General features: G+C 45.5%; 1 protein-coding gene across 3 annotated transcripts; it reads right to left on the bottom strand.

Annotated features, from left to right (window-relative positions):
- Positions 1-4294: 4294 nt before the first annotated feature.
- Positions 4295-13863, bottom strand: LOC132021786 (small nuclear ribonucleoprotein-associated protein B). Of its 3 annotated transcripts, XM_059406669.1 has the most exons (8): positions 13738-13862; positions 10892-11043; positions 8440-8551; positions 6419-6571; positions 5780-5918; positions 5325-5450; positions 4536-4583; positions 4295-4451 (listed from the first exon to the last, which is right to left on the bottom strand). In XM_059406669.1, the coding sequence occupies exons 1-7, from the start codon at positions 13738-13740 to the stop codon at positions 4573-4575; spliced, it is 696 nt and encodes a 231-aa protein (XP_059262652.1). In that variant the 5' UTR covers positions 13741-13862; the 3' UTR covers positions 4295-4451; positions 4536-4572. The 3 variants fall into 3 exon arrangements, with proteins under 3 accessions (XP_059262652.1, XP_059262650.1, XP_059262651.1); XM_059406667.1 differs by lacking the exon at positions 4536-4583 and having other exon boundaries at positions 13738-13863; XM_059406668.1 differs by having other exon boundaries at positions 4295-4583.
- Positions 13864-14113: the final 250 nt, after the last annotated feature.

The following is a 14113-nucleotide window of genomic DNA, read 5'->3' as shown; positions in this document are numbered from 1 at the left end:
GGAAGCAGGCTCCCTGCTGAGCAGAGAGCCCGATGCGGGACTCGATCCCAGGACCCTGAGATCATGACCTGAGCCGAAGGCAGCGGCTTAACCCACTGAGCCACCCAGGTGCCCTGAATTTTTTTTTTAATACTGAATTTTTTTTTTAACTAGGGAAAGTGCTCACATGGTTCCTAGTTTAAAAGTTCTACATGGTATACAGTGGGAACTTCCTTCCTTTCCTGTTCCCCTCGAAGTAGATTTCCTTCTTTAAGTAGATTTCATTCTTTAATGAGCTTTCTGTAATAAAATATTTTTAAAAGAAACAAGCAGAATACATGAACTACAGAAGAGTTTGCATGTGGGTCTGACCAAGCACAATTTGGATTTCAATTAGTTTTGAGCAGACAGTATTTTTACTTTGCTAATCACTAGGAAATTCGTGACTACATTTTTCCTTTGTTGAGGAAAACGTGTATTATTTGAATGGTCAAAGAAGAGTCCATGCCTTTCAGCTCAGGCTAAGAGTACAAAATTCTTTTGGGCCACGTCTGATAAGCGAATGGGAGGCTCCCCGGAGGGGTGCCCCAGCCCTGCTTTGCAGTTTGCTGCTGCTTGGGACATAAGTTCCTATGACATTGTCTTGAGCCCACCATGCAATCTTCTGCCAAAAGCTGCCGCCAAGCTCACCTCCCTGATGTCCTTATTCCTCAGCCTTTTCCTCTGCTGAAATATCCTTCCCACAGTAAAAAACCTTGGTAAACCTCTTTACATGAAGAAACTCCCTTTTTTTTTTTCCAATTTTTTTGTAATCAAAAAATTCTTTTCCCTTCTTTCTTCTTTAATTCAGGTGAAATCCTTTAACATGTAAGTAACTACTTTATTAACTTGACCGGTAGAACTCAATTGCATTTAGTTGTATTCAATATGTTATATAATAACCAGCTATCTATCTCTAGTTACAAAACTTTTTCATCACCACATAAAAACACAATATATCCACTACGTAATCCATCTCCATTCGACCTTGGCCCTGTCCCCATGCCCCAGTAACTTCTAATTCGCTGTCTCTATGATCTTACCTATTCTGAATGTTTCAAATAATAAGAATCCTATAATGTGACCTTCTGCATCTGGCTTCTTTCCCTTAGCACAGTGTTTTCAAGGTTCATCCAAATGGCAGCATGTATCAATATTTCATTTCTTTTATGGCTGAATAATATTTTATTGAATATCATATCCCACCGTTTGTGTATCCATTCACCCACTGATGGACAGCTGAGTTGTTTCCACAGTGTGGCTTTTATGATTAATGTACTATAAACATTCACATACAAGTTTCTGCATAGACATAGATTTTAATTTCTCTTCGGGTATATACTTAGGAGTGGAATTGCTAGATCGTATGGTATTTCTATGTTTAGCCTTTTGATGGACCGCCAAACTGTTTTCCATTCTGTCTGCACCATTTTATATTCTTGCCAGCAATGCACAAGGGGTCCTATTTCCCCACATGCTCGCAGCCAGCAGTTAGCCCCCTCCACCCCGCCCTTATCGTCCATGATAGCCATCCTAGTGGGTGTGAAATGGTCTCTCACTGTGGTTTTAATTTGCATCTCTTTAAGCCAGTGATGCTGAATCTTTTTCATGTGCTTGTTATCTATGTGTAGATCTTGTTTGAAGAAATCTGTTCCATTCTTTTGCTTTTAAATTGGGCTATTATCAGGGCTCCTGGGTGGCTCAGTGGGTTAAAGCCTCTGCCTTCGGCTGGGGTTGTGGTCCCAGGGTCTGGGATTGAGCCAGGGTCCTGGGATCGAGCCCTGCATCAGGTTCTCGAGAGCTCAGAGGGGAGCCGGCTTCCTCCTCTCTCTGCCTGCCTCTCTGCCTACTTGTGATCTGTCAAATAAATAAATAAATAATTTTTTTAAGTGCTAAATTGGGCTATTATCTTTTTACTATTGAGCTGTAAAAGTTCCTTATATGGTCTGGATATTAAACCCAAATCAGATATAGGATTTGCAAATATTGTTCTACCATTCTGTAGGCTGCCTTTTCACATTCTTGATAATATCCTTTGATGCACAAAAATTGTTTCGTTTTACTTGTGCTTTTGGTGTCAAACTTAAGAATCTATCACCAGACTCCAGGTCAAGAATGACCTGTTTCCTTCTAGTAGGTTCATCGTTTTAGCCTTCTATGTAGATTTTTGATACATTTCGAGTTAATGAGTGACCTGGGAACAAGGCAGAGGTCCAACTTCATTCTCCTGCACTAGTTAAATCCAATTGTCCCAGCACTGTTTGATGAAGAGACTTTTTATTCCAATAAAAAGTTTTAGCACTTGTCAAAAATAAGTTAGTCATATAAGCAAGGGTTTATTTCTGGATTCTTAATTCTATTCCATTGGTCTGTATGTTTATATCACACTGCTTTGATTACTGAAGATTTTTACTGGGTTGTAAAATCAGAAGCGTGAAACATCCAACTTTGAACTTTTTTTTTTTTTTTAAGATTTTATTCATTTATTTGACAGAGATCATAAGTAGGCAGAGAGCCAGGCAGTGAGAGAAGGGAAGCAGGCTCCCTGCTAAGCAGAAAGCCCAATACAGGGCTCCATCCCAGGACCCTGAGATCATGAGATCGTGACCTGAGCTGAAAGCAGAGGCTTAACCCACTGAGCCACTCAGGCGCCCCAAACATTTTTCAATATAAGTTGTGCTAATTGTGGCCTCTAACAGCTTCATAGGAATTTGAAGGATCCACTTGTTTTTGTTTTTTTTTTTAAGATTTTATTTATTTATTTGACAGAGATCACAAGTAGGCAGAGAGGCAGGCAGAGAGGAGGAAGCAGGTCCCCTGCTGAGCAGAGAGCCAGACGTGGGGCTCAATTCCAGGACCCTGGGATCACGACCTGAGCCAAAGGCAGATGTTGTAACCCACTGAGCTACCCAGGCACCTCGATCCACTTGTTTGGGGGGCGGGGGAGGCCGTTGGAATTTACACAGAGACTGCACTCGATCTATATATACATCATCTTGGAGAGTATTGCCATTTTAACAATATTGTCTTCCAACCCATGAGCACGAGTGGTCTATTTATTTAGGGTTGTTTTTTTTTTTTCCCCAAGATGTTTTAGTTTCAATGTACAAATCTTTCACCTCCTTGGTTAAACAATTCCTAGGTATTTTATTCTTTGGAATGCTGCTGTAAATGCAATGATTTAAATCTCCTTTTCAGATTGTTGCTGGTGTAGACACACAATTGATTTCTGTGTGATCCTGGACCCTGCAACTCTGCAGACTTGACCATCTCTAGTTTCCTCATGGGTTCTTTGGGATTTTCTCTACATGGTGAATTGTCGTTTTACTTTTCTAACCTCTGTATCTTTAATTTTGTATATTTACCAAATTGTTGTGGCTAACTTCTGGTACAAGGGTGAACAGCAGTGTTTAAAGAGGGCACCTCCGTTGTTGGCTGTGTTGGCTGTGGGTTTTTCAAATAAACCCATTTGTCATGTTTACAAAGTTCCTTTCCATTCCTAATGTGCTGTTTTTAATCATGAAGGGTGTCAGGATTTCATCGAATGTTTTCTCTGCATCTATTGAAACGATCATGTGGCTTTTTCCTTCCATTAATGTATATTCCATTATGCTGAACCACCTTTACACTCCTGAAGAAATTTCTAACACTTCAGTACAACACTTTTTCAAGGTCTCCTTTGCTTTTAGAATTGTCTTGCCCCAGACAGTACCTTCAGAATAGTGTGCATTTCGTATTTCTGTACCCTTGGAAGCTTGATAGTACTAAGTACTTGAGTACTGCTCAGTGACCATCTTATCCACTGACTGTAGACTTTAGGTGGAAGAAATCATGGAGAACCGCAACTAAAAGGTTAGACTGTATGCATGTGTGTCATGCTGGGAGAAAGTTATACCAAAACTGTTCCTCTCCGAGTGCGATTGGTTTTCATTTTCAGTGTCTGCCTCCTACTTTATCATATGAAAACGAGTATCATCTGAAGTAGTGCGTAAGAGGCTATCAAGATGAGTGCCTTCCAAAGAAGATTGCCAATTCACAACCATCACCAACACTGCATTGAGTGTTTACTTCAACAAACTAATCTTTGCCAGTTTGATATGTGAAAACATCTCATAGTTCAATTTTGTGAATTCTCGGTATGAAGTTTGCATCTCTGTGAATGTGTAGTAAAATATTTTATAAGGGAAGCAGCTGAGATTAGCACTAACTTTTCCAAGGCAACCTTTCTTAACTCTATTAAGCACCCCATTATCTAAAATTAAACAGACACACCAGATACACTTAAATATTCTTAAGAGTTTATTATAAACTAGTTTCACAGGCCACAGGGAAGTAAAAGGACTATGTACAGCCTTACGGGAAACAGGCAGGGATCTGAGGAGGGCCAAGATGAGTCTAGGGCCTTGGTGGGCACATTCCCGGGGGAGGGGGCCCTGAAAGGAAAACCAGACAATCCCGTGAGACTCTGAGAACAACGGCATAGCAAACAAACAGGTCTGTGGTAGTCAGGCCCGCACCTCTGTGGAGCTACTTCCATGACTCTGTGGCCAAGGGTCAAAGAAGGCCTGAAGTAAGAGTAAGAAGTTTAGTCAGTGCCTGATCTGCAACTCCAATCTCCAGCCCCAGCCCCCACCCCACCCCACCCCAGCCTCCCACACATACCACCCCTCAAAAGTCACCAAGTGATCAGAGGGACATAACATATATACTAACTGGGGACTTCTCTGGTAGGTATGGGTTCCTATGATTATAAAACCCATAAAAAAAAACCCAAACTAGACACACAGATCACCCACTATGCCTTGGTGCAAAGAACACCAATCTGGGACGCAGGACACTAAGCTCTTGGGGCCTGTTTCCTTATCTATAAAACGAGAGGGCTAATCTATGCCAGCATTTCTCAAACTGGATTTAAATAGATATATATAAATAAATAGTACAGCAAAGCCCAGGGCTCCCTCTTAATTACTAGACATTATCAAACCTAAGGGCATAAGACAATCCTGGGACCCTTGTTGGGGACTTCTAGAATGTATTATTTCACAGTGCCCCAAGAATACTGCCTTGGACACTGAGAAGTTCCCTGGGTATAGGACTACTCTAACTGCTCTAAGAGGGAGGGAAGGCTGATTTTAAGAAATGCTTTTTCCCTCTTTCCTTTGTGGACAAAGTTGCCCTCTAAGAGTCCACTTCCCTCGGTTTAAGGCCTAGAAGCCCAGAGGGTTATGGTCAAAAACCAAACCTTCCCTCCAGTTCCCATTCCAACATGCTCTAAGGGAAGTCAAGTCACTGCTGCTAGCACTTACCTCGCATGCCTGGAGGAGGGGGCCGCATCCCCGGTGGCGGCATGCCCATCGGAGTTCCTCGTCCAGGCGGGATCCCCATTGGGGGACCCATGGGAGGCCTCATGCCTGGTGGTGGGCCCATCATTCCTAAAAGAGAAAAGCCCCAAGAATACAGCTCAAGTGTCTATCTTGAGAAGGCAGCAGGAAACATAGCAAAGCTGTCCACCAAGTTCTGAGACAGATGGACCATTCCACCCTCCCAGTCTCTTCTAAGAAACTGGGCCTTGAGCCAGAGGTGGGGCTCCCTATGGCTCTTGTCCAGCTAGTCCCATGGTCAATCAGCCAGGCTGGATCTCAGAGTAATCCTGCTTAATTACATAAACTCCTCATCAGTTTCAGTCAACATTATGTCTCATCATGAATCCAGCTCAGGCATCTCCCATCACGTGGCCATGGTCTCCTTATGGGCTCCTCACCTGGAGGCGGTGCCCCCCGGCCCATAGGTGGGGGAGGACCCCCACGGCCGGGCGGGTACTGGGTCGGGGCCCCCGCAATGCTGGCGGTGGCAGCAGCTGCAGCGGCAGCCACAGTGCCTCTTCCTTGTGGGGTCATCACCTAAGAGGACACAGGAGCCAAGTAAGCACAGGACAACACAGCATCCTACTCTTCCTCACAACTCGGAGCAGACGCCCCACCCCCTAAGCTACAACTCGCAGCATCAGGCTATCTGAAACCACCTGCCAGAGAAGACCAAGCTTGCGTGCTCATTCCCATCTTCCAGGCCTGAGTTGAGGTGGCCCAGTCCAAATGAGGGACAGCCTCCACACTGTTAGTGTAACTGTGAACAGGCTGTAAGACAGCACAGACCCTTTGCTGTCATGGAAACACTCTGCCCCAACACCTTCTATGCATCTCTTTACTTCAACAGCAACAAAATAATTTACAATGTTAAGTTTTCCTTCTCACTTGATTCTGGGACTATGTACAGAGCATAATGAGATACTGACAGCCTGACAGTCAGAGGTCGATTGTTCTGGACTCTTCCCAAACTGTGGGCCCTCTCTCTATTCTTCATTTTAACCAGGAGAAGTTGGTGCCCTTCCCCAACTCCTTACCTGTTGGGATGGCCCACCAACGCCTCGGACTGGCCCTGCAAGTCCCGCAGGAGCCTGGGGCATCGGAACACCCGCTGGGATTCCTCTGCCAGCAGCCCGGCCAATCCCTGGGCCCCCGGCAGCTCCAGCAAGCGGCACTCGGGCAATGCCAGTCTAAAACATAAAGAAATACACTAAAAGGCTGGGGAATCAGAAGTACACGTTGGAATACCACTGCCAAGACAGCCCCTAAGATTTATGGGGCATCAAAAGACCCATACATGTTAACACCATTCCTCTTCCACCCAAGATAATATGTCTGTCACTCCTACAGCAGGCTAGAACTTAAGAGGAAGTCCAGAGATTAATACACCACAACTCAACCTATATTCACTATGAAAATTAAACCAACAAAGGGGCAGGGCTCTGTTCAGAAGGGTGTAGGCAGACAAGAGCACTTGACCTGGCCTCAAAGAGAAACGAGGTCCAGTCCCAGCTCTGACTCTCACCTGGAAGGTAACAGTGGACAAGTAATCCTATAGCTCTGGGACTGTTTCCTCATCTGTAAATGATGAGGTTATGACAAAACCAGCTGTGGTCATGAAGACTTACAATGATTTATGTAAGAGTAGTATATTCTACTACAAACAGATCTAAGAGTCATAAATATAGACATATGCTTTAACCAAAAAATATGGTAAATCCCTTGCAAACATTTTAACTGGAAAGGCTTCAATGTAAAAGTCCAAAAAGAAGAAAATGACTAGGATGACTACTCCATCATCACTTAAGATGATATTTTTAACATTACTTATAAAAAGTATACCGCAACCAGAAATATGTTTACAATGTTAAGTGAGTAAGTAGAATAAAGTATTGCATACATATTATGCGTTAAATACAAAAAAACCCCAAATACACATGTGGTCAAAGTAAAAGTAAGACTATTCCTCTGATGACAATGCCTTAAAATGAAAATATGAAAACCTGGTTAGATGATCTAAAGTCTTTTCTATTTCTAAATGTGGGCTGATGTTTATGGAACCAAGAATGCCTGGGACCAAATGCCAGCTGCACCACTTAAGGCTAGGACACTCAGGCATGTCACTAAAGCTCAGTTTTTTTTAATCTCTTAAGTGGGAATAATTTATCTCAATAAACTATGTATAAGGAGTAACTAAAATATTAAAGTGCTTGGCACACAGAAGATGCTTAATAAATGTTAACCATTATTCTCTAACTTTATAAAATATATACCTTCTATTATTTGGATTTAGATTTTTTTTTTTTTTTTTTTTTTAATTTGAGAGAGTGCTCATGAGTGAGAGAGGAAGAAGAGAGAATTCTCAAACAGATTCCCCAGTAAGTGTGGAGCCCAACACAGGGTGGGATCCTAGGACCCAGAGATCATGACCTGAGACAAAATCAAGAGTTGACAGCTCAAGTGACTGAGCCACCCACGCACTGCCCCACAATCCAGCATTTTCAATTAATGTTCATGAGCCCTTTGGTTTCCTGATCCTTTCTTAAGAGAGCTCCCCACTCCTTTTACAAAGATTCATTTATTCTGAGATAGAGAGCGAGTTTTGAGCAAACATGAGCAGGGGTGGGCATGCAGCGATGGCAGAAGGAATTCTCAGACTCCCTGCTGAGCGTGGAGCCTGATGTGTAGCTCAATCTCACAACCCTGAGCCCCTGACCTGAGCTGAAATCAAGAGTTGGATACCTGACCAACTGAGCCACCCAGGCACCCCTTGCAGTTAAGAGTTTTAAAAGTCCAGCTAAAATGTCATCAAATTAAGAAGTGACCAGATGGCCACAAGTACTTTTTCTCCTGACTCGCTATGTACATCAGCTGAGAAAAGGTTCCCCATCTCTACCTTTACTTGTGGGATAACCTCTTTGAGATTCTATTATCTGTAAAAGGAAGACAAAAACCAGAGGATGCCTGTGAGTAATGCAGTGAAAGGCAGACAACCTAAGACAAAACCTGGCTCACAGCAGGGCTGCCTTCCTTGTACTGGCCCCCTGCACGGACTTACATCTTTGGGAGGAGGTCCCTCCACTGTCATTGAGACCAGGTTCTCCCCCCGAAGCAGCACCAGACCAAGGACTCGCTTTTCTTCTCTTTCGGCTTGTTTCGAGTTCTTTGGCCTGAGGATGGGTTTAGGAAAACAAACAAGCAAGCATTAGAAAAAGGGCAATGCTCCCATTCACCTGTCTAGGGGCCTCCCAAGATTTGTTTTACACTGTACCTCCCAACAAATGGTACAAAAACTTTCTCTAAGCTCCTCTGGATAGCCTTCACAGGCTGAACTAATTACCCCTTAGTGGTTGTCTTCCAGGCCAAGGGGATGTGCTGACCAAGACACAGGACAAGAATTAAGAAAGCCCAGCCCTGGATCGAATGTTATTCCATAACCATCAGGAAGGCCATTCCTTGGTCCAGTCTTCTTTGACATTACCCTACTCCCTCGCTTCAGCTTAAGGCCTTAGCAGTGTGAGGAGGCAGCCTGAACAACTGAAATCCACTGAACCCCTCAACCCTCTTGCACGTAGCATCCTTCTACTACAGCCCTCACCTCATCAGAGAAATAGAAACAATGAAGGAATAACTACATAGAAATGACACCTCTGTCCTCAAAGCGCAAAAACAGATGTTCCCAGTGCAATTACCAGAAAAGGAGGAACAAAACATAGAGCTGACCTTTGAACAACATGGGATTGAAATGTGCGGGGCCACCTGCATGGGAATTTCTTCTGATAGGTACTGCAAATGTATTTGCTCTTCTTATGATTTTAATAACTTTTCTCTATCGTACTTTATTGTAAGAATACAGTATATAATACATGTCACATAAAAGACACGTTCATCTGTTTAGTTCATTGGTAAGGCCTCCAGACAACCAGCAGGCTATCAGCAGTTCAGTCTGGGGGGGGGGGTCAAAAGTTCTACATGGATTTTTGACTGCGTGGGGCCAGTGCCCCATCCCCCAGGTTGTTGCGAGGGTCAACTGTAAATGTAAAATGGGAAATAGAGTAACTGCTGCAAGACAGGGGAAGGGGAAAAAAAGTCAAAACCAATATTCTAAAAATAGAGGAAAGACAAAAGGCTCTGATTTTTAAAAACTTAAAGGTTTTCTTTTATGGTATTTTTTTATATTAAATTAAAAGCACTTTTCTAGGGCGCCTGGGTGGCTCAGTGGGTTAAGCCGCTGCCTTCGGCTCAGGTCATGATCTCAGGGTCCTGGGATCGAGTCCCGCATCGGGCTCTCTGCTTGGCAGGGAGCCTGCTTCCCCCCCCCCTTCTCTCTCTGCCTGCCTCTCCATCTACTTGTGATTTCTCTCTGTCAAATAAATAAATAAATAAATCTTTTTAAAAAAAAAAAAAAAGCACTTTTCTATGGTGGACATTTCTTCCTTTTTCCCTTATCTATATTTTTTTAAATAGAAGAATTTATTGCTCTTTCATAAAAAAAAAAAAAAACCCAAAATGAAAACAACCAAAAAACCACACACACACACAAACCCTTCTGGGTATTTAAATCTTTCTGCATATACTTTTACATATTTTTAAAATATATTTCCCAATAAACAATTTTAAATTATCAGAATAGTTTCATTAAAAAAACAACAGGGGAGAACCATCTGCAATAGTTCTATGCTGATCAGCTGGCCCCTCTTCATTGTATCCCTGGCACTCAGCCATCCCTACCACATCGTGTCCTGTACTTCTTGACCTCTTGCCACAAAAAGAAAAGGACAGCCCTTAAGGGAATCAGAGGAGTCAGAGCTGCCAATAACCTAACATGGACCACTGGATGTGGCAAAAGAGCTGAATGATTATGGAAGTCACCTAACTTCTTTGGGCCTCAGGATGCCTTGAATGTAATATGCACGGAGAATTATAGCCCACATTTTTAAACAGGCCAGAAGCTTAAGATCTGTGAGTCTTAAAACAAGGGAGTTATCCAATAACGTATGGAATTGTAGAAAAGTAGAAAATATCTCCAATTGTGTCTATAAATGCCAACAAGAATCACTGGCCCCAAACCCACACGGGAAGCTGAGCACTTACCCTGAAGAGGGTCAGAGGCTTCTTAAAGCAGTTTCAGACCAGGCTGCCTTGGGAGAGCCCTTTAGGCTACAGCTTTACAAATAGGCAATGAGGCCAGAAAACCAAGCTCTCCCCCCTTACACACCTGTGGGGAGAACATGAGAGCCCTTTACCCCAGTACCCAGGGGCAGACAAAGTCAGAGAAACAAAAGTCTAGCAGCCCTCCTGACAACTTGCACTCAGCTAGACTAGAGAGCAAGGCTTGCCGGGCTAGCAAGGAAGGAGTGTTCTTAGAGTCCACTGTCCCCACTTACATCTGCCCTCTAACACAGGGAACAAACCAAGGAACCAGCTAGCTACATCACCACCTGTCACCCCGCCCACCCACCCACTTCCCTCGAAACTCACATCCCACCCCCACACAGCCCACTTCTCACTTGATCTTCCTGAACTCGTCACAGTCACAGAGGATCAAATTCATATGCTTGTCAAAAGCCTTGAAGGTGCCGATGAAGATGCGGCCGTCTTGCAGGATGCACCTCATCCTGTAGTCGATGTGCTGCAGCATCTTGCTGCTCTTGCCCACGGTCTGCAAGGACAAATCAGCAGGATGAGTCCAGCTCTTTCAGACCTCTGTATCGCTGGTCCTTCCTGAAGACCAGCTGTGGCCTTCTCCTCCACATGGCTGTCTATTGTTCTCACTAGATTCTCAGCTCTGGCTTCTGGCCACAGCCCTTCCCCAGGAATTCTCCCACATCACCCTTCGTTCAGCCCTAACCTCTGCCCACAACTGTTATTCCCTTCCCTTAAAATTGTCTTTTTCATATTACAACTACCTGCGCCTGTGCTGCGTCAGTTTCAGGGTTGAGCGTGAGCGTGTAATCCAATCCCCCCCATACCGGAAGAGCAATCTGCCACTGTGCAGATTACAGGTGACTAGTGCTGTGACACCCACAGCCCATTTAAAAGACCGGGTGAAAGAGGAGCTGGCAGTAAGGATCCAATCAACAAGGAGAATTTGTCAACACAAAGGAGCTGATCAGCTTGGAGGGAAGGAGAATGGAATCCCTAAACCAAAAACGTTAGTGTGCATCCAAGACTACCTTTGGGTAGGGAAACTTTCTGGTGGCCAGGGCACTCATCAGTTTGAACTCATAATGGTCTTTAAGAACATATGTAACTTGGGAAACATGGGTGGCTCAGTCAGTTAAGCAGCTGCTTTTGCTTGTGTCATGATCCCAGCGTCCTGAGATCAAGTCCCATATCGGGCTCCTTGCCTGGCAGGGAGCCTGCTTCTCCCTCTGTCTCTGCCTGCCTGTGCTCCCGATCTCTCTGACAAATAAAATCCTGGGACGCCTGGGTGGCTCAGTTGGTTAATCCACTGCTTTCAGCTCAGGTCATGATCCCAGAGTCCTGGGATCGAGTCCCACCTGGGGCTCCTTGCTCGGCCGGGAGCCTGCTTCTCCCTCTGCCTGTCTCTCCCCCTGCGTGTACTCTCTCTCTCTCAATCTGACAAATAAATAAATAAAATCTTAAAAAATAAAAAATAATAAAATCTTAAAAAAAAATAACATAAATAACTTGTCTACTTCTTTATCAATCCAACAACTTTTTCCAATTTGTAGCCTGGCTTTCAATGGAGCTTTGCTAAAAGGGAGACTAAATAGATCTCACAATGCAAGTTGTCAGGCACCTTTGGCAGTTACATCTCTCTAGAAATAAACCCCCTGACATCTGACTTGTCCATCAGCTTCCCGTCAGTATGACGGGTGTGGGCCAGTCATGACCCATCCAAGCGCCTTCTCTGTGCCAGGCCCTGGGCTTGCTGTTCATCTCTGTGGGCTTGGACAAGAACAGGTTTTTTAATCTACCAATGTGTGGATCAGAACCTTGACTGACACCCTGGAGACACAGGATATGTGGCTCACTCTCCCTCAAATGACCATGTTAACAGGCTTGTAATCACACAGCTTCTGGCCACACAGATGTGAACCTTTATGGCAACATTTACTGGTCCGTCCACCTTGTAATGGCTGTTCCCTGTGTACCTGGCACTGTGACAAGCACTAGAGATCTCATTTAATTCTAGAAATCAGGCTAATTATTACTCCTATTTTACAAATACAGCCGCTGAGGCCAGGAGAGGTTAAGTAGCTGGCCCTGTCTCACAGCCAGGAAGCTGGGTTGGAACCTGGACAGACTGAATCCAGCCAGTGCTTACTCTTCCAACCAATCCCACAAACAATTCCCTGCTTCCAGTTCACCCAACACTACAGAACGGAGTGCTCTTTCTAAACGTAACTAAGTTCAGGACATGTTGCTGGCTCGATCCTTCAATGGCATGCCTCATCACCAACAGGGTTAGGTGGCATGTAAAGCCTTTAGAAACCAGGTTCCTGCCAATGCCTCCCATCTCTCCTTCCACCCCTTCATCCATCCCTTCCCCCTCCAGGAACTTTCAACAGTGCGACCCTTCATGCCTGGTTCTTGCAGTCCTTCCCATCTGTAACAACCCCTTCCATCCTCCCTGGGAAGACACCTCTAACAATATTTTAGGACTCTGCTCAAGCATCATCTACCCCAGAGGGCGTTCCTGTCCCGCCCCTCCCTCGCCGTTACTTTTACATAATGCTTAATTACCACTCCGGATACAGTATCCGTGTCCCCGACCAGAAAGTGAACTGGGTGAAGGAAGGAAGCATTTCATTACGTAGCCCCAGTCCCTGAAAAGTCAGACAAACTCAGACACAAAGGCACGCTCAACAAAATGAGTTGCACTCTTCCTCCAAACCTACTCGGTCGCCCTCCCATTCCCTCCTCCCGTCTACTGGACCCAAGAACTCCCCCTGGTTTTGGCCACAAGTCCTCCCACCTCTTTCGGCAACAGCTCCTCAGACCCTCACCCTGTTTCACAAGTCCTCCTGAGGCTCTAATGCCTGCTCCGAACCCCAAACACGTATTTATTCTGCCAAAGTTTACTTAGTGCCCGTAGGATCCCAAGTACTGGGGCTACAGCGGCATCAAGAGCCGCGGTTCTATCCTCGCCACCACCGAGCGACCCCGGCCTCCATCCCTCGGTTCCAGCCTTCCGCTCCCCGACCCCGCCGAATGGCCGAGGTCCGGGTCTCCCTTGCTGGGACGGGGCGGCCGCGGCCCGGGCCTTCGCCGCCATGAGCGGCCAACCCACGACCTCCCCCCCTCCCCCGCCAACTCCCGATCAGTCGCGGTCAGCTCTCCACGACAGACTCGGAAGTTCCCGCGCCGCCAGCCTGTGCCTCCTCACCATGGTGGCGGTTCTGATGGCTCCGATTCCCGCCGGATTCTCTTCGCCCAAGGCCTAGTCGTCCTCCTGCGCTCCGCTTCCCGCCGCCGCCACCGGAAGTGCGGCCTCGGATAAAATGGGGTCGGGTAAAAGCAACTTCCGGTCCGGCGTCGGCTCTTGAGTTCCGGCCAAAACGCGGAGCTTGGAGCCTAAAGCCCGCGGGGTCTTTGGGGGCGGGGCTAACGTCAAACTGAATTTTCCGGAGATACTCGGTCACCTTCCTAGTTCCACTTCAGTCCCGGTCCCCAACCCGGGCCCATTACCTCTAGGTCATCATCTCCCGCCACTCTCCCCCGCCTCTTCTGCAGACAATGTCCTTGCTTTTCCGCGAACTAGC

This window comes from Mustela nigripes, chromosome 7 (genome assembly GCF_022355385.1).
Source record: "Mustela nigripes isolate SB6536 chromosome 7, MUSNIG.SB6536, whole genome shotgun sequence".
Lineage (NCBI taxonomy): Eukaryota > Metazoa > Chordata > Mammalia > Carnivora > Mustelidae > Mustela > Mustela nigripes.
Note: the sequence above shows the minus strand (reverse complement) of the source record. Positions and strands in the feature narration are given on the sequence as shown.